The sequence below is a fragment of the Pseudophryne corroboree genome, chromosome 9 (genome assembly GCF_028390025.1).
Source record: "Pseudophryne corroboree isolate aPseCor3 chromosome 9, aPseCor3.hap2, whole genome shotgun sequence".
NCBI lineage: Eukaryota > Metazoa > Chordata > Amphibia > Anura > Myobatrachidae > Pseudophryne > Pseudophryne corroboree.
The window spans coordinates 322,439,354-322,462,788 of record NC_086452.1 but is presented as its reverse complement, the minus strand read 5'-3'; the positions used below and the strand labels follow the sequence as shown (position 1 = coordinate 322,462,788).

At 46.1% G+C, this 23,435-nt stretch overlaps 1 protein-coding gene across 2 annotated transcripts in view; it reads left to right on the top strand.

Moving 5' to 3' along the window:
- CBX6 (chromobox 6) overlaps positions 1-23,435 on the top strand; it is a 108,489-nt gene that overhangs the window by 72,078 nt on the left and 12,976 nt on the right. For both annotated transcript variants that reach the window (XM_063940492.1, XM_063940493.1), the window contains exons 2-3: positions 19,366-19,409; positions 20,285-20,350. In XM_063940492.1, coding sequence (XP_063796562.1) covers positions 19,366-19,409; positions 20,285-20,350 — 110 coding nt within the window. The remainder of the gene's footprint in view (positions 1-19,365; positions 19,410-20,284; positions 20,351-23,435) is intronic.

Genomic DNA, 23,435 nt, shown 5'->3' with positions numbered 1-23,435 from the left:
GGCAAACTCTCCCTCTGTCTCCCCAAAGGGCTAGTGGGTCCTGTCTTCGTTAGGAGCATTCCCTGTGTGTCTGCTGTGTGTCGGTACGTGTGTGTCGACATGTATGAGGACGATATTGGTGTGGAGGCGGAGCAATTGCCAAATATGAGGATGTCACCCCCTAGGGAGTCGACACCGGAATGGATGCCTTTATTTATGGAACTACGGGATAGTGTCAACACGCTAAAGCAGTCGTTTGACGACATGAGGCGGCCGGACAATCAATTAGTGCCTGTCCAGGCGACTCAAACACCGTCAGGGGCTGTGAAACGCCCTTTGCCTCAGTCGGTCGACACAGACCCAGACACAGGCGATGACTCCAGTGGTGACGGTGACGAATCAACCGTATTTTCCAGTAGGGCCACACGTTATATGATTTTGGCAATGAAGGAGGCGTTACATTTAGCTGATACTACAGGTACCACTAAACAGGGTATTATGTGGGGTATGAAAAAACTACCTATAGTTTTTCCTGAATCAGAAGAATTAAATGACGTGTGTAATGAAGCGTGGGTTGCCCCTGATAAAAAACTGATAATTTCAAAGAAATTATTGGCATTATACCCTTTCCCGCCAGAGGTTAGGGAGCGCTGGGAAACACCTCCTAGGGTGGACAAGGCGCTAACACGCTTATCTAAACAAGTGGCGTTACCCTCTCCTGAGACGGCCGCACTTAAAGATCCATCAGATAGGAGGATGGAAAATATCCAAAAAAGTATATACACACATGCAGGTGTTATACTACGACCAGCTGTAGCGACTGCCTGGATGGGCAGTGCTGGGGTAGTTTGGTCAGAGTCCCTGATTGAAAATATTGATACCCTGGACAGGGACAATATTTTACTGTCGTTAGAACAAATAAAGGATGCATTTCTTTATATGCGTGATGCACAGAGGGATATCTGCACACTGGCATCACGGGTAAGTGCTATGTCCATTTCGGCCAGAAGAGCTTTATGGACGCGACAGTGGTCAGGCGATGCGGATTCAAAACGGCATATGGAAGTTTTGCCGTATAAAGGGGAGGAGTTATTTGGAGTCGGTCTATCAGATTTGGTGGCCACGGCTACAGCCGGGAAATCCACCTTTCTACCTCAAGTCACTCCCCCACAGAAAAAGGCACCGACTTTTCAACCGCAGCCCTTTCGTTCCTTTAAAAATAAGAGAGCAAAGGGCTATTCATATCTGCCACGAGGCAAAGGTCGAGGGAAGAGACAGCAACACGCAGCTCCTTCCCAGGAACAGAAGCCCTCCCCGGCTTCTACAAAAGCCTCCGCATGACGCTGGGGCTCCTCAAGCGGACTCGGGGATGGTGGGCGGTCGTCTCAAAAATTACAGCGCGCAGTGGGCTCACTCGCAGGTAGATCCCTGGATCCTGCAGATAATATCTCAAGGATACAGGTTGGAATTAGAGACGGATCCACCTCGCCGTTTCCTGAAGTCTGCTTTACCAACGTCCCCCTCCGAAAGGGAGACGGTTTTGGAAGCCATTCACAAGCTGTACTCTCAGCAGGTGATAGTCAAGGTACCTCTTCTACAACAAGGGAAGGGGTATTATTCCACTCTTTTTGTGGTACCGAAGCCGGATGGCTCGGTAAGGCCTATTCTAAATCTGAAGTCCTTGAACCTGTACATAAAGAAGTTCAAGTTCAAAATGGAGTCACTCAGAGCAGTGATAGCGAACCTGGAAGAGGGGGACTTTATGGTATCCTTGGACATCAAGGATGCGTATCTCCACGTTCCAATTTACCCCTCACACCAGGGGTACCTCAGGTTCGTTGTACAAAACTGTCACTATCAGTTTCAGACGCTGCCGTTCGGATTGTCCACGGCACCTCGGATCTTTACAAAGGTAATGGCCGAGATGATGATTCTTCTTCGAAGAAAAGGCGTATTAATTATCCCATACTTGGACGATCTCCTAATAAGGGCGAGGTCCAGAGAACAGCTAGAGATGGGATTAGCACTGTCTCAAGAAGTGCTAAAACAGCACGGGTGGATTCTGAATATTCCAAAATCCCAGTTAATGCCGACAACTCGTCTGCTGTTCCTAGGGATGATTCTGGACACGGTTCAGAAAAAGGTTTTTCTCCCGGAGGAAAAAGCCAAGGAGTTATCCGAGCTTGTCAGGAACCTCCTAAAACCAGGAAAGGTGTCTGTACATCAATGCACAAGAGTCCTGGGAAAAATGGTGGCTTCTTACGAAGCAATTCCATTCGGCAGATTCCACGCAAGAATTTTCCAAAGGGATCTGTTGGACAAATGGTCAGGGTCGCATCTTCAGATGCACCTACGGATAACCCTGTCTCCAAGGACAAGGGTGTCTCTTCTGTGGTGGTTGCAGAGTCCTCATCTATTGGAGGGCCGCAGATTCGGCATACAGGATTGGATCCTGGTGACCACGGACGCCAGCCTGAGAGGCTGGGGAGCAGTCACACAAGGAAGAAACTTCCAGGGAGTATGGACGAGCCTGGAAACGTCTCTTCACATAAACATTCTGGAACTAAGAGCAATATACAATGCTCTAAGCCAGGCAGAACCTCTGCTTCAGGGAAAACCGGTGTTGATCCAGTCGGACAACATCACGGCAGTCGCCCATGTGAACAGACAGGGCGGCACAAGAAGCAGGAGTGCAATGGCAGAAGCTGCAAGGATTCTTCGCTGGGCAGAGAATCATGTGATAGCGCTATCAGCAGTGTTCATCCCGGGAGTGGACAACTGGGAAGCAGACTTCCTCAGCAGACACGATCTTCACCCGGGAGAGTGGGGACTTCATCCAGAAGTCTTCCACATGCTGGTAACCCGTTGGGAAAGACCAATGGTGGACATGATGGCGTCTCGCCTCAACAAAAAACTGGACAGGTATTGCGCCAGGTCAAGAGATCCGCAGGCAATAGCTGTGGACGCGCTGGTAACGCCTTGGGTGTACCAGTCGGTGTATGTGTTTCCTCCTCTGCCTCTCATACCAAAAGTATTGAGAATTATACGGCAAAGAGGCGTAAGAACGATACTAGTGGTTCCGGATTGGCCAAGAAGGACTTGGTACCCGGAACTTCAAGAGATGATCACGGAAGATCCGTGGCCTCTACCTCTAAGGAGGGACTTGCTTCAGCAGGGTCCCTGTCTGTTTCAAGACTTACCGCGGCTGCGTTTGACGGCATGGCGGTTGAACGCCGGATCCTAATGGAAAAAGGCATGCCGGAAGAAGTCATTCCTACTTTGATTAAAGCAAGGAAAGAAGTAACCGTGCAACATTATCACCGAATTTGGCGAAAATATGTTGCGTGGTGCGAAGATCGGAGTGCTCCGACGGAGGAATTTCAACTGGGTCGATTCCTACATTTCCTGCAATCAGGATTGTCTATGGGTCTCAAATTGGGATCTATTAAGGTTCAAATTTCGGCCCTGTCGATTTTCTTTCAAAAAGAATTGGCTTCAGTCCCTGAAGTCCAGACCTTTGTTAAGGGAGTGCTGCATATACAGCCTCCTGTGGTGCCTCCAGTGGCACCGTGGGATCTCAATGTAGTTTTGGATTTTCTAAAATCTCATTGGTTTGAACCACTAAATAAGGTGGATTTGAAATATCTCACTTGGAAAGTGACCATGCTTCTAGCCCTGGCTTCTGCCAGGAGAGTATCAGAATTGGCAGCTTTATCTTACAAAAGCCCATATCTGATTTTCCATTCGGACAGGGCAGAACTGCGGACTCGTCCGCATTTTCTCCCTAAGGTGGTGTCAGCATTTCATCTGAACCAGCCTATTGTAGTGCCTGCGGCTACAAGTGACTTGGAGGACTCCAAGTTACTGGACGTTGTCAGAGCATTAAAAATATATATTGCAAGAACAGCTGGAGTCAGAAAATCTGACTCGTTGTTTATATTGTATGCACCCAACAAGATGGGTGCTCCTGCGTCTAAGCGGACGATTGCTCGTTGGATTTGTAGCACAATCCAACTGGCACATTCTGTGGCAGGCCTGCCACAGCCTAAATCTGTAAAGGCCCACTCCACAAGGAAGGTGGGCTCATCTTGGGCGGCTGCCCGAGGGGTCTCGGCATTACAACTTTGCCGAGCAGCTACGTGGTCAGGGGAGAACACGTTTGTAAAATTTTACAAATTTGATACTCTGGCTAAGGAGGACCTGGAGTTCTCTCATTCGGTGCTGCAGAGTCATCCGCACTCTCCCGCCCGTTTGGGAGCTTTGGTATAATCCCCATGGTCCTTTCAGGAACCCCAGCATCCACTAGGACGATAGAGAAAATAAGATTTTACTTACCGATAAATCTATTTCTCGGAGTCCGTAGTGGATGCTGGGCGCCCATCCCAAGTGCGGATTATCTGCATAAATTGTACATAGTTATTGTTAACTTATTCGGGTTATTGTTGTAGGAAGCCATCTTTCAGAGGCTCCGCTGTTATCATACTGTTAACTGGGTTTAGATCACAAGTTGTACGGTGTGATTGGTGTGGCTGGTATGAGTCTTACCCGGGATTCAAAATCCTCCCTTATTGTGTACGCTCGTCCGGGCACAGTACCTAACTGGAGTCTGGAGGAGGGTCATAGGGGGAGGAGCCAGTGCACACCACCTGATCGGAAAAAGCTTTACTTTTTGTGCCCTGTCTCCTGCGGAGCCGCTATTCCCCATGGTCCTTTCAGGAACCCCAGCATCCACTACGGACTCCGAGAAATAGATTTATCGGTAAGTAAAATCTTATTATAATCAAGGTCTTACCTCTAAATATCGCCCAGTGCACCTGTCTTAAGGTGGGTACACACTAATAGATATATCTGCAGATCAATTGATCTGCAGATATGTCTATGGACGGATCGGGCAGTGTGCTGTGCATACACACTGCCCGATCCGTCGGGGACTGACGTCCTGAACTGGGCAGGCGTGTACACACGCCCGCCCAGTTCAGCTGTCAATCACCGCCGGCCGCCGCAGCATGTGTACGAGCGGTCGGCTGACCGCCCCGTACACACGCAGCGACGCGCCAATATATCGGTAGATATATTGGCCGTCGGCTGTGCTGCGCGGCCGACGCGATACGTCTGTGAACGACGGAGTTCACAGACGTATCGGCCGTACACACTGGCCGACGGTCCCGCGATATATCGGCCGTTCAAGAGAACGGCCGATATATCGACCAGTGTGTACGGGCCTTTAGACGCAGCCTGAGGCAGGGTGGCTGGAGTTTCAGCGGTGGCAGCTGGAGGCCATAAGGAGCTGGCATACCTGTGCATTGTTCAGGGGTTAGTCCCAAGGTAACCAGCTGCAGGAGACGCTGGAAGCTGGTTTCAAAATGGTGCCGGCGTCCAAAAGTCTGGACAGTGCAGGCGCCGGCTGGAAAACAAGGTGCCGTGGCTACCATAATGCCACACTGCATACACTGCACATGTGCCCAACCAGGTTAAAGGTTAATAAGCTATAAAATGGTGCTGTGCACCGCTAAGAGGAATCTCTCTCCTAAAGGAGGTTCGGATATCTGTGCAACAAAATGGAGAATACAGAGCCTCCATCCAAATAGCCACAAAGTGCTCAGTTGAGGTAAGACCTCTAAACAAGGGTGCATATATATCTAATCGAATAGGTGAAAGTAATAGTAGATTTCTGTTTCTAGTGTGCCTGTAACTGACATGGGAGCAAGAAAGACGATTGCTAAGTAGAAACATTTAAAGTGTGTATTTGTGCGTTGGGTATGTGTGACAGGCGAAATTGAACAGTGAATTCCCAAGTAAAATGCGCTCAGCGTGGTTTTATATAGAAAAATATGAAACTTATGTCCATATATGTCTATTTGGATGACGAACTCGGCTTTCTTTCTTAGATGTGATGTTTTCTCCTTCACTTCTCTCTCATAAATTGGTCACCATGTATAAAAAAGATAATACAAAGAACCTAGTGTAATATGTCCTATTTCACAAGGAGCAGTTAATTTCCCAAATGTCAGAATCTTCACAACAATGCGTACCGGACTCGCAATGTATCATGTGTGATTCCGCATATATAATACAAAGAACCTTTTATATAACTTATAAAGGTTCTTTGTATTATCTTTTTTTATATATGGTGACCAATTTATGAGAGAGAAGTGAAGGAGAAAACATCACGTCTAAGAAAGACAGCTGAGTTCGTCATCCAAATAGACACATATGGACATAAGTTTCATATTTTTCTATATGAAACCACGCTGAGCGCATTTTACTTGGCTAAATCGAACAGTGAATTCCCATTTGTATAAGGGTGGCACTTTATATTCCCAGGTGGCTGCATAAGTGTGTTTTGCGCCTTGGGTGTCAGATTTACTTTCCCTATATATGTGACAAGCGGTCAGGAGACCGCCGATCACAGTACCGACACCCGGATCCTGGCGCGGGAAGGGGAGGGGGGGGAGGCGAGCGCAACAAAGCCTCTTGCTGGCTCAGTGTCTCGCTGTGCTCGACACAGGTTCTATTTCCCACTCTGTGGCAGGATTTTCGCATCCCGTATGTGCAGCCTGTGATGAAGCATTTTCAGGAATACAGTATACTGTGTTTTGTGAAGTTTGTGTGCAGAAAGAGCCCACACATGAGCGGGTGTGGTATGGATGGTCATCCACACTTACTTCGACCAGTATTGGTCAACAGGGTTTCTAGGTTGACAGGGTTTCTAGGTCGATAGGTCAAAATGTCGACATGAGGTATTTTTGTTTTTTGTTTGTTACATTTTTTTTATTTCATATTTTTTTGGCGTCGTTTTCTCCGTACGGTGACCGGGAACCACAATTAGTGCACAATGGCTCGCAAACTAAGGGCAAGGTGCCTCGCTGCGCTCAGCACTGGTTACTTTTCCCAATCGTAGTCCACGTGGATCGTTAAGTATGAAAAAGTTCAAAAAAATAACCTCTAAAAAACAAAAACCGTATGTCGACCTTTTGACCTGTCGACCTAGAACATATTGACCTGGAGACCCTGTTGACCCAGGTTACTGTCGACCAATAGTGGTCGACCTAGAGACCGGATACCCATCTGAGCAGCAGCCTAATCAATTGCAAGAGTTAATGGACTGGATGCGAAGGTCCAAGGAGGAGTTTTTAACCCTTCAGAAAAGTAAAAGATGTAGGTCAGAGGCAAGCCTTGAAGATGATGATGATGATGATCCGGCACCTGAATACAATTCCATGGAAGAGTTGAATGATGTCTTAAGCGAAAAATCTGTGGAGAAATCAGAGAAGATGTTAGATCCTTTAATATCGAGTTAGTGGAAAGCATTTTGAAAAACATACACAAAACAATGATAGATGATTTGCAGCAGAAAGATGTAAATGATTTCTTGTTTGAAGATAGAGCAAAGAAGTGTAGAATTTTTCCTGTTCACAAAGTCATAAAAGACATTTGTGGTTAAGGAGTGGAAGAATATGGATAAAAGACAAGGTAATCTATACCGTATAGATCATACAGTATGTACCCCATTAAGGATAAGGATGTATTAAAGTGGTGTGCGTTGCCTCAGGTGGATGCGGCAGTTGCAGAAATAATGGCAAATACAACCATTCCACTTGAGGATGGTGCAGTATTCAAAGACACCATGGATAAGAGAATGGAAAACACATTTAAAAAGCTACATGTCTCCACTGCTGTATCTATCAAGTCTGGTATAACTACAGCTTCTGTTTCTCGTGCGTTAAGTGTATGGTGTTCGACATTACATGCTGATATATTAGTGAGAAAATTTCTAATTCATATTAGTTGAAAAATCTGGAGATTGTACAGAAAGCTATAGAATACTGTGTCTGTGAGTTATCATTGGATGTAATGACATTCTCAGCCAAAACTATGTGGCTGCGGGACTGGTAGCCAGAAGAGCCCTGTGGCTACGGTCATGGATGGCTGATGAAAGTTCCAAGAACATGTTGGCAACACTACTGTATGAAGGAGGTTTTTTGTTTGGCAGTGATTTAGATTCCACAATACATAGGATGTCAGGAGGTAAATCATATTGATTACCACAATATAGAAGAAAAGAAGTGTTAGAAGTTCCTGAAGTTTTCTGTAGCAGGAAAGCATTACCAATTCACATGTCTTACATTTGGTCTGTCCACATCACCAGGGAAGTTTACGAAAGTGTTGATAGTAATGGTTGCTCACTTCAGAAAATTAGGTGTCCTAATATGGCCATAATTAGACGATATACTAATATTAGGTAGAACAGAAGAAATGGTGGAAAAAGTATGCATCAAATGATACAATTTCTCCAGACAAATGTTAGGTTGTAAACTGGAAAAAGAGGTTATCTAGAAGCCGCTCAGAAGATTCAGTTTTTAGAGGTACAAATAGATACCCGAAGTTATGAAATCAAACTTTCAGAAGAAAGATGTGTGAGGATACAAAATCTGGCCAGGGAAGTGCAGCAGAGCAGACCAATCCAACTTCGAACCAGAGTTAGGGTGTGTACACACGGTGAGATCCTTGCTATGTCCTATTTTTACTTGCGATTTCCCTTGAACTGCCCGGAGGCCAGATAGGACAGATTTTGACTAACTTTTCTTGAGATCTGTACTATGTGTGCTTCCGATTTTGGCTTATGTGAGATTTTGGCTTATGTGAGATGTCATTGACATGTGAGAAGAACTAGATAGTACACCGATCTAGCAAGGATTGACTTGCCTGCACAGTCTATCTTTTCTTGCGATGCCGACCTGGCGGGACCGCGCATCGGGATCGCAAGGTGACTTTTACCTTGCGATCTGCACTAACTTTTCTTACGATTTTGACTATATAGTCAAAATCTTAAGAAAAAATCTCACCATGTGTACACACCCTAAGACTACTAGGCATGATGTCATCAACTATAAATGTGCTATGGGCAAGGTGGCACATCAGAAACTTGGAAAATTTGTTTAGAGAAAAGTGCCTCTTCATCATTATGTAAAGTTAAAACAGTAGACATTAGATGGTGGAGAAGTATGGAGTTACAAAAAAGCAACAAGTTTGTCACAGCCACTGTATGTAATACGGACAACAGAAGCAAGTACATGGCTGCCATGGAGTCTCTCAAAGAATAATAATTATCGGTGAGTATAATCCGATGTTTTTCAGAATGGGAGTAATCACTGCATGCTTGAACAGTGAAGGAAAGATACCAGTAGAGTGAGAGCGTACAGATGTTCGTTAAGGTTGGGATGAGCACAGGAGACAGATTTACTTATTTGTGAGGGTATAGGATTTAGAGGAGAGGTAGTAGAGTAGCAGGATGAGAAGAGTGTTGATACTTCATTTTCGTTCATGCGTAGTATTTAATTTCAGATCTTATCAATCTTGTCCTTGAAGTAGGAAGCAAGGTCTTGCTTCTTAATAGAGGCTGGTGGGTTGAGTGAGGGAGGTTTCAGAAGTGATTTAAAAAGTCGTTTGGAGTTAAAGGCTTGAGCAGCGATGATAGTTTGATAATATGTTTGGCGGTGTCCAGGATATTACAATAAGAGTGGTAGACAATATATGTGAGTTACTTGGAATACCAGATTTACGCCACTGACGTTCAACTTTCCTTGAGAGTTTTTGTATGTTTTTTGTTGATTTGGATTGCCATGGTTGACATCAAGGCCGATGTGTAGTGTGATGGGTAACTGGAGCCACTTCATCAAGGGCTATTTCTAGAGACTGATTCAGGTATGATATAGCCGTCTCAGGAAAAGTAAAGGCAGAAATGGGTGAGAGCAGTTGTTGCAGATAGGTGGAAAGTGCTTCAAAATTGCGTTAATATTTATGCGTGTTTGCAGTAACTCTGAGTTTGAAGTACTGGAGGAGTGCATGCAGGTGATGAGGTTGTGATCTGAGAGAGGGAAAGGAGTGTTAGTGAATTCAGAAACTGAGCATAGTCTGGGGAATACTAGATCAAGACAGTGGCCCTCCTGGTGAGCAGAGGAGTCAGTCCATTGGGAGAGGCTAAGAGAGGAGTTTAGAGAGAGTAGTTTGGAGGCATGCGCAGCAGATTTCAGACTATCAATAGCAATATTGAAATCACCCATGATGATGGTGGATATGTCAGAGGATAGGAAGTAAGGGAGCCAGGCAGAAAAATCTTCCAGAAATTGTTTGGGCTGCCCAGGTGGGCAATAGATAGCTGCAACACGCAGAGAGAAAGGAGTGTGAATCCTGATGGAATGTACTTCAAATGATGTAAATGCGAGTGATGGAACCTGTGGTAGAACGGTGTAGGTTAAAGATTTGGAAAGTAATAATCCAACCCCACCTCCTTTTACTGTTACCAGGCCTGGAGGTGTGTGTCAAGTGGAGACCACCATGTGACAGGGATGTTAGGGTTATGCACCATTTATTTATTTATTAAGTTACTTTTATAGCTCCAGCATATTCCATTGCACTTTACAATATAATTGTTGCTCCGATTGGGCAGGCATACCACGGTACCCTTCTTTTTCTGCTCACCCCCTCCTGAGGGGGAGAGCAGAATGATATGAAAAAAACATAACTTTTCTCTTACGTCTTAGAGGATGCTGGGGACTCCGTAAAGGCCATGGGGATAGACGAGCTCCGCAGGAGACATGGGCACTTTAAGAAAGACTTTAGATCTGGTGTGCACTAGCTCCTCCCTCTATGCCCCTCCTCCAGACCTCAGTTTGATACTGTGCCCAGAGGAGATGGGTGCACTTCAGGGAGCTTCCTGACAGAAAGTATATTTTTTAGGTTTTTTATTTTCAGGGAGCCTGCTGGCAACAGACTCCCTGCATCGAGGGACTGAGGGGAGAAAAGCAGACCTACTTCTGTGAGTTTCAAGGCTCTGCTTCTTAGGCTACTGGACACCATTAGCTCCAGAGGGAGTCTGAACACAGGTCTCACCCTGGAGTTCGTCCCGGAGCCGCGCCGCCGTCCTCCTCACAGAGCCGGAAGATAGAAGCTGGGTGAGTATGAGAAGAAAAATTAGACTTAAGAGGCGGCAGAAGACTTCATGATCTTCACTGAGGTAACGCACAGCAGTTAAGCTGTACGCCATTGCTCCCACACACCTCACACATGGCAGTCACTGTAAGGGTGCATGGCGCAGGGGGGGCGCCCTGGGCAGCAATATAAACCTAATTTCTGGCAAAAGATATATATATATACAGCTAGGCACTGTATATATAAAGAGCCCCTGCCAGTTTTTATTATATTTAAGCGGGACAGAAGCCCGCCGCCGAGGGGGCGGGGCTTCTCCCTCAGCACTCACCAGCGCCATTTTCTCTACAGCACAGCTGAGCGGAAGCTCCCCGGACTCTCCCCTGCTTATCCACGGTGAAAGGGGGTTTCAGAGAAGAGGGGGGGGGGCACATAATTGGCAGCAAATAATAGTATTACAGCGCTACTGGGTAAACACATTGTGTGTTTTTCCTGGGGTATTCGCGCTGGGTGTGCTGGCATACTCTCTCTCTGTCTCTCCAAAGGGCCTTGTGGGGGAACTGTCTTCAGATAAGAGGATTCCCTGAGTGTGTGGTGTGTCGGTACGTGTGTGTCGACATGTCTGAGGTAAAAGGCTCTTCTAAGGAGGAGATGGAGCAAATGTGTGTGTGGTGTCTCCGTCGACAACGCCGACACCTGACTGGATATGTGGAATTAAGTGCTGAAGTAAATTTATTGCACAAAAGATTAGAGAACAGACAGGGAATCTACCCATGTCTGTCCCTATGTCACACGGACCTTCAGAGTCTCAAAACGCCCACTATCCAAAATAATACACTGATACCGACACGGAGTCTGACTCCAGTGTCGACTACGATGATGCAAAGTTACAGCCAAAACTGGCAGAAAAGTATTCAATATATGATTATTGTAATAAAAGATGTTTTGCATATCACTGATTACCCATCTGTCCCTGACACGAGGGTACACATGTTTAAGGGGAAGAAAGCTGACATAACATTTCCCCCCTCTCATGAACCAAATGAATTGTGTGAAAAAGAGCGGGAATCTCCAGACAAGAAACTGCAGTTTCCCAAAAGAATTCTCATGGCGTATCCTTTCTCTGCTAGGGCCAGGATACGATGGGAATCCTCCCCTAGGGTGGACAAAGCGTTGACACGTTTACCCAAAAGGTAGCGCTGACATACCAAGATACAGCTACCCTCAGGGATCCTGCAGATAGCATGCAGAAAAGTACTTTGAAGTCCATTTACACACATTCTGGTACACTACTCAGACCGGCGATTGTGTCGGCAGGGGTTTATAGCGCTGTAGCAGCGTGGACAGATACCTTATCAGCGGAGATTGAAACCCTAGATAAGGAAACCATGTTATTGACCCTCGGATATATAAAAGATGCTCTCTTATATATAAGACATGCTCAAAGAGACCTTGGTCTACTGGGTTCTAGAGTCAACGCTATGTCGATTTCTGCTAGACGTGTCCTGTGGAACATGCAATGGACAGGTGATGCCGACTAAAAGAGGCATATGGAGGTTTTACCTTACAAGGGTGAGGAATTGTGTGCAGAAGGGCTCTCGGACCTGGTCTCCACAGCTATAGCTGGTAAATCTGATCTTTTGCCTTATATTCCCTCACAGCCTAAGAAAGTACTACATTATCAAATGCAGTCCTTTCGGTTGCAGAAAAACAAGAAAGTACGAGGAGCGTCCTTTCTTACCAGAGGTAAGGGCGCAGGGCACAGCTAGTTCCCAGGAACAGGTGGCCTCTACTAAATCCACCGCATGACGCTGGGGCTCCGCTAAGGGAGTCCGCCCCAGTGGGAGCACGTCTTCGACTCTGCAGCCACATCTGAGTTCACTCACAGGTGGATCCCTGGGCAATAGAAATTGTTTCTCAGGGTTACAAGCTGGAAGTCGAAGAGGTGCCTCCTCGCCGGTTTTCCTTATCGGCCCTACCGGCTTCTCCCCCAGAAAGGGAGATAATATTAAATACAATTCACACATTGTATCTCCAACAGGTGGTGCTCAAGGTTCCCCTCCTTCAACAAGGAAAGGGGATATTACTCAACCTTGGCTGTAGTCCCGAAACCGGACGGTTCGGTCAGACCTATTTTAAAATTAAAATCTCTGAACCTATACTTGAAAAGGTTCAACTTCAAGGTGGAATCGCTCAGAGCGATCATCGCCAGCCTGGAAGGGGGGGATTTTATGGTGTATCTAGACATAAAGGCTGCATACCTTCATGTTCCCATTTATCCACCCCATCAGGCGTACCTGAGAATTACGGTACAGTATTGTCATTACCAATTTCAGGGTAATTGGTGGAAATGATGGTGCTCCTACGCAAGCAAGGAGTCACAATTATCCCATACTTGGACGATCTCCTAATAAGGGCGAGATCAAAATAGCAGTTGTTGAACAGCGTGTCACTTTCGCTGAAGGTGTCACAGCAACTCGGCTGGATTCTCAATATCCCGAAGTCACAGTTGGTTCCTATGACTCGTCTGCCCTTCTTGGGTATGATTCTGAATACGGACCAGAAATTGGTTTATCTTCCAATAGAGAAGGCCCAGGAACTAATGACTCTGGTTAAACACCTATTAAAGCCAAAACAGGTGTCAGTGCATCACTGCACTCGGGTCCTGGGAAAGATGGTGGCATCTTACGGGGCCATTCCCTTCGGCAGGTTCCATGCAAGGACTTTCCAATGGGATCTACGGAACAAGTGGTCCGGATCACATCTACAGATGCATCAGTTAATCACCCTGTCCCGTAGGGCCAGGGTGTCTCTCCTATGGTGGCTGCAGAGTGCTCACCTTCTGCAGGGTAGCAGGTTCGCCATCCAGGACTGATTCTGGTAGCCACGGACGCGAGCCTCCGAGGTGGGGGAGCAGTCACACAGGGAAGAAACTTCCAAGGTCTTTGGGTCAAGTTAAAGAACTTGTATTCAAATCAGCATCCTGGAGCTGAGGGCCATATAAAACGCCCTTCGGCAAGCGGAAACATTGCTTCGCGACCTACCGGTTCTGATCCAGTCCGACAACATCACCGCAGTGGCTCATGTAAACCGCCAAGGCGGCACAAAGAGTAGAGTGGAAATGGCAGAAGCCACCAGGATTCTCCGCTGGGCGGAAAATCATGTAAGCGCACTGTCAGCAGTGTTCATTCCGGGAGTGGACAACTGGGAAGCAGACTTCCTCAGCAGACACAACCTGCATCCAGGAGAGTGGGGACTTCATCAGGAAGTCTTCGCACAGATTGCAAGTCGGTGGGGATTGCCCCAAATAGACATGATGGCGTCCCGTCTCAACAAAAAGCTACAAAGGTATTGCGCCAGGTCAGGAGATCCTCAGGCGGTAGCTGTGGATGCCCTGGTGACACCGTGGGTGTTCCAGACGGTCTATGTATTTCCTCTTCCTCTCATACCCAAGGTGTTGAGAATAATAAGAAAAAAAGGAGTGAGAACAATACTCATTGTTCCGTATTGGCCACGAAGGACCTGGTATCCGGATCTGCAGGAAATGCTCACAGAAGATCCGTGGCCTCTTCCTCTAAGACAGGACCTGTTGCAACAGGGTCCCTGTCTGTTCCAAGACTTACCGCGGCTGCGTTTGACGGCATGGCGGTTGAGCGGAAAAGGTATTCCGGATGAGGTCATTCCTTCGCTAATAAAGGCTAGGAAGGACGTGACATCTAAACAACCTCACCGAATGTCGAAAATGTTTCTTGGTGTGAGGCCAGGAATACTCCTACGGAAGAATTCCATCTAGGCCGTTTTCTTCACTTCCTATAGACTGGAGTGAATTTGGGCCTAAAATAAGGCTCCATTAAAGTTCATATTTCGGCCTTATCCATTTTCTTTCAAAAGAAATTGGCCTCTCTGCCTGAAGTACAGACTTGTGAAGGGAGTACTGCATATTCAGCCTCCTTTTGTGCTTCCGGTGGTGCCTTGGGACCTTAACGGGGTGTTAAGTTTTCTTAAGTCACATTGGTTTGAACCACTTAAAACAGTGGAGTTGAAATATCTCACTTGGAAGGTGGTCATGTTGTTAGCCTTGGCTTCGGCTAGGCGAGTTTCGGAATTGGCGGCTTTATCACATAAAAGCCCCTATCTGGTTTTCCATATGGATAGAGCGGAATTGCGGACCCGTCCTCAGGGGCAGATTTATTAATCCTGGTGAAGTGATAAATTGCACGGTAATCAAGTAAAAGCCAATCAGCTCCTAACTGTCATGCCACAGACTGGATTTGAAAAATGACAGTAAGGAACTGATTGGCTGGTACTTTATCACCTTCCACTTTATCACTTCACCAGGCTTAATAAATCTGCCCCTCAATTCCTACCTAAGGTGGTCTCATACTTTCATATGAACCAACCTATTGTCGTGCCTGTGGCTACACGGGACTTGGAGGATTCCGAGTCCCTTGATGTGGTCAGGGCTTTGAAGATTTACGTGGCCAGAACGGCTAGGATCAGAAAAACAGAAGCACTGTTTGTCCTGTATGCAGCCAACAAGGTTGGCGGCCCTGCTTCAAAGCAGACTATTGCTCGCTGGATCTGTAACACGATTCAGCAGGCGCATTCTACGGCAGGATTGCCGTTACCAAAATCGGTTAAGGCCCATTCCACTAGGAAGGTGGGCTCGTCTTGGGCGGCTGCCTGAGGGGTCTCGGCACTACAGCTGTGCCGAGTTGCTACTTGGTCGGGGTCAAACACCTTTGCAAAGTTCTATAAGTTTGATACCCTGGCTGAGGAGGACCTCCTGTTTGCTCAATCGGTGCTGCAGAGTCATCCGCACTCTCCCGCCCGTTTGGGAGCTTTGGTATAATCCCCATGGTCCTTACGGAGTCCCCAGCATCCTCTAGGACGTAAGAGAAAATAAGATTTTAAACCTACCGGTAAATATTTTTTTCGTAGTCCGTAGAGGATGCTGGGCGCCCTTCCCAAGTGCGGACTACTTCTGCAAGACTTGTATATAGTTATTGCTTAAATAAGGGTTATGTTATAGTCTCATCGGTCTTGGACTGATGCTATGTCGTTTTCATACTGTTAACTGGATAGTATATCACAAGTTATACGGTGTGATTGGTGTGGCTGGTATGAATCTTGCCCTTGGATTAACAAAAATCCTTTCCTCGTACTGTCCGTCTCCTCTGAGCACAGTTTCTCTAACTGAGGTCTGGAGGAGGGGCATAGAGGGAGGAGCCAGTGCACACCAGATCTAAAGTCTTTCTTAAAGTGCCCATGTCTCCTGCGGAGCCCGTCTATCCCCATGGTCCTTACGGAGTCCCCAGCATCCTCTACGGACTACGAGAAAAAGATTTACTGTTAGGTTTAAAATCTTATTTTCACACATTTTTCTTGTCTCACCCAATACTTTAGTCAGGCTTTGGCTAAACTGGGTGCTCTTGAGCGCGTCAAGCATGAAAAACAATGAGTGCGGCGATATACAATTGCATATCGCCCCATCTAAAGTAATGGGATATATGCCACAGCTTGACACAATGAAACATTTGAATCCCCCCCAAAGTTTTTATACAAACACGCGCACAAACGTAGCCTTGGTTTTGGACTCTCCCTGAAACCTTAATAATTAACCTATGTTGGTATTAAGAGAAACCTCTTCAAAGCACATGTTCTAAAACAAGGCAAATACAATAAATTATGGTTGAAAACAGTAAAGTAAAGGAAGCCTGCAAATATATTTGCACAAGTAACAACGTACTATAATCCTATCAGGAAGTGTTTCCTGATAAGATTTTTTTTTTTTTTTTTTTAGGGGGCTGGCAATTATCCCCAACAGGAAGCTGCAGCATTAGTTGGATATTGTGAATTTCAATTGCTTGTTTGATAAGCCGCCAGGTTGTTTTTCCTTTTATGTACTGTAATCATCATCTGAATATATATTTCACTATGAGACGTCTAAAGTAGGCTTTTTATGACTTGTTTTCAATAGGTTTACTAATAAAGAAGTTTTTAGAGGTATATCCCAAACATCCGTATTTGAAAAAGCCTTGTCGGGCAAAGTTATCATTTAGGGTTTCATTATATAATCCAATTACAGCTGGTAATGTTCAGTGCTTAAAGTGGTCCTAGCGAGGTGGTGGAACTCGCCTCTCGCGCGCACCCCGAAAAGGGGCGTGGTCTCAAAAAGAAAGGGTCGTTGTCACACAATACTAATAATGCCCACAGTAGAAGCACCCCTAATACACATGCCCACAGCAGTAGCACCCCTTATATAATGCCCACAGTGGTAGTGTCCCTTTATATAGAGCCCATAGTAGTGGTGCCCCTTATGCAATGCCCCCAGTAGTAGTGCCCCTTATGTCCCCAGGAGTGATGCCCCTTATGAAGTGCCCCCTTTACAATGCCCTCATTAGTAATACCCTTAATGGTAATGTCACCTGTAGTAATGCCCCCTGTAGTTTAGCCCCCAGTGGTAATGCCCCTGCAGTTATGACCCCAGTAGTTTACCCCCCCCCAGTGGTAATGCCTCCTGTAGTTTGGCCCGCCCCCTGTAGTTTGGCCCCCTGTAGTTTGGCCCCTTGTAGTTTGGCCCCTTGTAGTTTGCCCCCCTTGTAGTTTGCCCCCCTTGTAGTTTGCCCCCCGGAGTTATGCCCCCAGGAGTTGAGCCCCTGGAGTTATGCCCCCAGGAGTTGAGCCCCTGGAGTTATGCCCCCAGGAGTTGAGCCCCTGGAGTTATGCCCCCAGGAGTTGAGCCCCTGGAGTTATGCCCCCAGGAGTTGAGCCCCTGGAGTTTGCCCCCTCGTAGTTAGCCCCTGTCTAGTTTGCCCCCTCGTAGTTAGCCCCTGTCTAGTTTGCCCCCTCGTAGTTTGCTCCCAGTACCAGCGCCTCTTACACTGAATCATATTTAAAAAATAAAAATAAAAAAAACCACCATACTTTCCAAGCCTCGCTCCCACGTCCGACCGCAGCAGTCCTCCCCGGCTTTCTCTCTTCGGCACTATAATACCCCTTTCACACCAGCCAAAATTTCCCGGGTTAATACACATGAACGCGCATCAACCCGGGAAATTTCTCAGTGTGAAAGGGTACAGGGTCAAAATCCCGGGATTCCTGCCCCGGCATTTCAACCCTGCTATCTTCCAGGGTTGGTCCCGGCATCTTCCCAGGAACCTGGTCAATGTGCCCCGGCTCCCGTTCACTCTCTATGTAGCAGGCGGCGCTTAGAGATCATGTTATCTCTTGCGCCGCCCCCGTCGCGTCACCGCTGACGTCAGCAACCCGGCAATATGCCGGGCTGCTGACTGCAGTATGCAAGGGGTCTTACCCGGGAATGTCCCTGTATGATCCTGGGACCGTATTCCCGGGTAAGACCTGCAGTTTTAGGTTTGAAAGGGGTATGAGAGAGATGTCATGACGTCTCTCTCATAGCGTGAACTGACAGGGCCGGAAGCCGGAGCTCAGTAGTGAGCTCCGGCTTCCGCTGTGGAGAGCGAGAGCCGGGCGATCTCAGCGGGCGCCTGGCATCTCCGTTCGGCCCAAGGCACCCATCGGGTTAGGTGAGTTGGAGGAGGCGGAACTGCTTTCCATCTCCAAGGGGAACTGACGGAATGCAGTTCTTTAACCCATGGTAATGTTTCTAGAAACGTATATGTACTTTCCGATATCTGTTCATCATCTGGTGTTCACGTGGTGCTGGCATGTGGATTTCAGGGTGTGTGTATTCAACATACATTTCAAGGCCTGATGTAGAATTAGAAGTACAGTATACTGGGCATATATTGCTAAAAAAAAAAACCCAGCAAAAGCATGCATATTTAGTCGTCTTCGTTACCATCAGTGTGAATCAGGTCTTATATTGCGTACTTCCAGGTCTGCATCATCCAAACAAGTATGGCCTTGCTGTTGTTTGCCCCATTATAAAGTGGTTCCGCCTCTTATGACACATGTATAAATGTGATTGAAAAGTATACGAGTCGCCCGTATTTGCGCATAGCCTTTATTTATTTTTATTTTCTTGAGCATGCACTCTGTGAATTCACACAGTATAAACGTATGTAAAACTCTTCATCATTCCCTAAGTGTGCATTATATTGTGATGTATTTGTACCTAGCTGGATGGTCCTTGGCTCCTGAGATAATTGTTGACTCTTCATCGTGTATTTTTAAACAAATATGGCTCCATACTGAAGCAGTTGTACAGTGCTGAGAAATAAGAAAACATTGTGGAAGATTTTCTTTTTCTTCATTTTTCTTGTCCCAAATTGTGTCCTCCTAAGCAAACTGAAAATGTAGTGCATGTAAATATAATGGGGGAGATTCAAATGTTTGAAAAGTCAGTTGGGTGTCTGTTTTTTCCTATCTAATAGACAGGAAAAAACAGACACCCAACCGACTTTTCAACATTTAAATCTCCCCCAATCTGTTTAATGTGTGGAAACATTGAGTCTTGTTTATTCTATATTTCAGGGCCGTATTGAATACCTTGTGAAATGGAAAGGTTGGGCTATCAAGTAAGATCCAATTGTTTCTTTTTCTTACCATAGTTTGAATATTTTAATTCTAATATCTTGATTTTTAAAAGTAGTATTTTATTAAATGGAACTAAAAAGCATACTGGCTGTTAATGATTTACGTAGTGCGTGGTGCTTTTATATGCACAGAACAATTAGATGAAAACAGGTAAAGGGAATGAAACACCTGCATTGCTTCAGACAGGATATTATTGACCCAAGGCAGTGACTTGGGAGAAATGATGGATTTGCACAGAAACCTGTCAATGGGCTGTGAACAAGGTCTGATTTGTTTTGCTAGTAATCCAAGTTTTCGGCATTTGAGGATAGTCAAGAAACGACATGTTCATCTACAAAAGATGTAATACTGTATTTTAAAGGTTTTATTCTACAATCAGAATTAACATTTCTATAGGATACTAATACCAATTAGACCCATAAGGTACTGTATAGTACTGTACCTTTTGTTGGGTAGAATGGCCCGCAGCTCCTTTTTATTCTAAGAAAGTGCTAATTGTAATATAGCATGGAGATCAAGGTTGATTAGTATACTTGCTGCCAACAAAACTGAGCAATTAACTGACCATGTTTTCATTTTTACAAAGTTTTTATATGAATTTAAAATTAGCACTTTTTTTTTTTTTTTTTTAGAATGTGTGGATATATAATATATTTTCTTTTCTTATACAATTTTTTGCATTCTTCATACATTTGTATATTTAACTTACAATGTACAAGATGACAAAATATATTTTTACAGTTCCACGCAAGCATTTATTAAAACTAAGTTACTCTTAGTTATCTGTAACATGTTGGTTATGAACCGAGCTGAACACATTCTTATTAACGTATATCCTGATGATACATTTCTGCAGGTACAGCACTTGGGAACCAGAGGAGAATATTTTGGATTCCCGACTTATTGTAGCCTTTGAGCAAAAGTGAGTTGTTTTTTTCAGCTGTTAGTAAAGATTGCCTAACATTAACTTTGTTATGAAATAATGTATACTTTTGTTTTTGGCCTGTGTTTATTGTATCTCTTGCGCAATTTTGCCATAGGTGAACCAAACTTGTAACAAAACAAAAGCTTATTTAAGCTAGGTAACACTCATTTATAGAAAATGTCCACATTTCTTTATTGCAAGGAAAATAATGCATGCTTTATCCAAGAATGCAGGCAGCAGTTTGTAATGGAACATTGTTGTCATTCAACGCCAAATCATCACCGGTTTCAAACTAACTATTTCAGATTGTGCTGAAATTTGGTATAATAATTGCTGCCATAGGTGTAAAGAAAATCCCTAAATCATAGGGGTCAATTCTATTCGGCAACTAAAGAATAGCGCCGGGAATTAGCTCCCGACGCTATTCAATTCAGCTAAAGTTAAGTCGGCGATGTCCCGTTCTCGCCGACTTAACAGGTAGTTTTGTCGGGAGAACGGACATTCTCCGACTTAACTACCCGGCGCGAGGCTGATTCCCGACAGAATCAGCCTCGCGCCGGCCGCGAGGCAGCACTTTTGTCGGGTTTCTTCTCTCATCCCCCGGGGATGAGAGAAGAATTCCCGACAATTGCGGGCAACTAGTAGCAGAATTGAATAGCGTCGGGAGCTAATTCCCGGCGCTATTCTTTAGTTGCCGAATAGAATTGACCCCATAGGCTGATATGCACACTGGTTTTGAAGTCGTATGCCTTTTAAAGCTGCAACCATTTTTTATTTTCTCTGACGTCCTAGTGGATGCTGGGAACTCCATAAGGACCATGGGGAATAGACGGGCTCCGCAGGAGACTGGGCACTCTAAAAGAAAGATTAGGTACTATCTGGTGTGCACTGGCTCCTCCCTCTATGCCCCTCCTCCAGACCTCAGTTAGATTTCTGTGCCCGGCCGAGCTGGATCCTGAGCTCCTAGAAAGAAAGTATATGTTAGGTTTTTTATTTTACAGTGAGACCTGCTGGCAACAGGCTCACTGCAACGAGGGACTAAGGGGAGAAGAAGCGAACCTACCTGCTTGCAGCTAGCTTGGGCTTCTTAGGCTACTGGACACCATTAGCTCCAGAGGGATCGACCGCAGGACCCGTCCTTGGTGTTCGTTCCCGGAGCCGCGCCGCCGTCCCCCTTACAGAGCCAGAAGCATGAAGATGGTCCGGAAAATCGGCGGCAGAAGACTTCAGTCTTCACCAAGGTAGCGCACAGCACTGCAGCTGTGCGCCATTGCTCCTCATACACACTTCACACTCCGGTCACTGAGGGTGCAGGGCGCTGGGGGGGGCACCCTGAGCAGCAATAAAAACACCTTGGCTGGCAAAATAATCACAATATATAGCCCCAGAGGCTATATATGTGATAATTACCCCTGCCAGAATCCATAAAAAAGCGGGAGAAAAGTCAGCGAAAAAGGGGCGGAGCTATCTCCCTCGACACACTGGCGCCATTTTCTCTTCACAGTGTAGCTGGAAGACAGCTCCCCAGGCTCTCCCCTGTAGTTTTCAGGCTCAAAGGGTTAAAAAGAGAGGGGGGGCACTAAATTTAGGCGCAATATTGTTTATACAAGCAGCTATTGTGGAAAATTCACTCAGTGATAGTGTTTATCCCTACATTATATAGCGCTCTGGTGTGTGCTGGCATACTTTCTCTCTGTCTCCCCAAAGGGCTGTGTGGGGTCCTGTCCTCAGTCAGAGCATTCCCTGTGTGTGTGCGGTGTGTCGGTACGGCTGTGTCGACATGTTTGATGAGGAGGCTTATGTGGAGGCGGAGCAGATGCCGATAAATGGGATGTCGCCCCCTGTGGGGCCGACACCAGAGTGGATAGATAGGTGGAAGGTATTAACCGACAGTGTCAACTCCTTACATAAAAGGCTGGATGACGTAACAGCTGTGGGACAGCCGGCTTCTCAGCCCGCGCCTGCCCAGGCGTCTCAAAGGCAATCAGGGGCTCAAAAAACGCCCGTTACCTCAGATGGCAGACACAGATGTCGACACGGAGTCTGACTCCAGTGTCGACGAGGTTGAGACATATACACAATCCACTAGGACCATCCGTTGCATGATCTCGGCAATAAAAATTGTGTTACACATTTCTGACATTAACCCAAGTACCACATAAAAGGGGTTTTATGTTTGGGGAGAAAAAGCAGCCGGTGTTTTGTTCCCCCATCAGATGAGTGAATGAAGTGTGTGAAGAAGCGTGGGTTCCCCCGATAAGAAACTGGTAATTTCAAAAAATTACTGCTGGCGTACCCTTTCCCGCCAGAGGATAGGTCACGTTGGGAGATGTCCCTTAGGGTGGATAAGGCGCTCACACGTTTGTCATAAAAGGTGGCACTGCCGTCTTAGGATACGGCCACTTTGAAGGAGCCTGCTGATAAAAAGCAGGAGGCTATCCTGAAGTCTGTATATACACACTCAGGTATTATACTGAGACCTGCAATTGCCTCAGCATGAATAGTGCTGCTGCAGCAGGGTCTGATACCCTGTCAGATAATATTAATACCCTAGACAGGGAGAATATGGTGCTAACATAGAGCATACTAAAGACGTAGTCTTATATATGAGGGATGCACAGAGGGATATTTGCCGGCTGGCGTCCAGAATTAATGCAAGGTCCATTCTGCCAGGAGGGTATTAGAGACCCGGCAGTGGACAGGTGATGTGACTTTAAAAGGCACATGGAGATTATGCCTTATAAGGGTGAGGAATTGTTTGGGGATGGTCTCTGGGACCTTGTATCCACAGCAACAGCTGGGAAGAAAAATTTCTACCTCCGGTTTCCTCACACCCTAAGAAAGCACTGTATTATCGGGTACAGTCCTTTCGGCTTCAGAAAAGCAAGGGGGCCAAAGGCGCTTCCTTTCTGCACAAGGGAAGAAGGAAAAAGCTGCACAGACGGCCAGTTCCCAGGATCAAAAATCTTCCCCCGCTTCCTCTGAGTCCACAGCATGACGCTGGGGCTCCACAGACAAGTGCGGTGGGGGCGCGTCTCGGGAACTTCAGGGACCAGTGGGCTTGCCCACAGGTGAATCACTG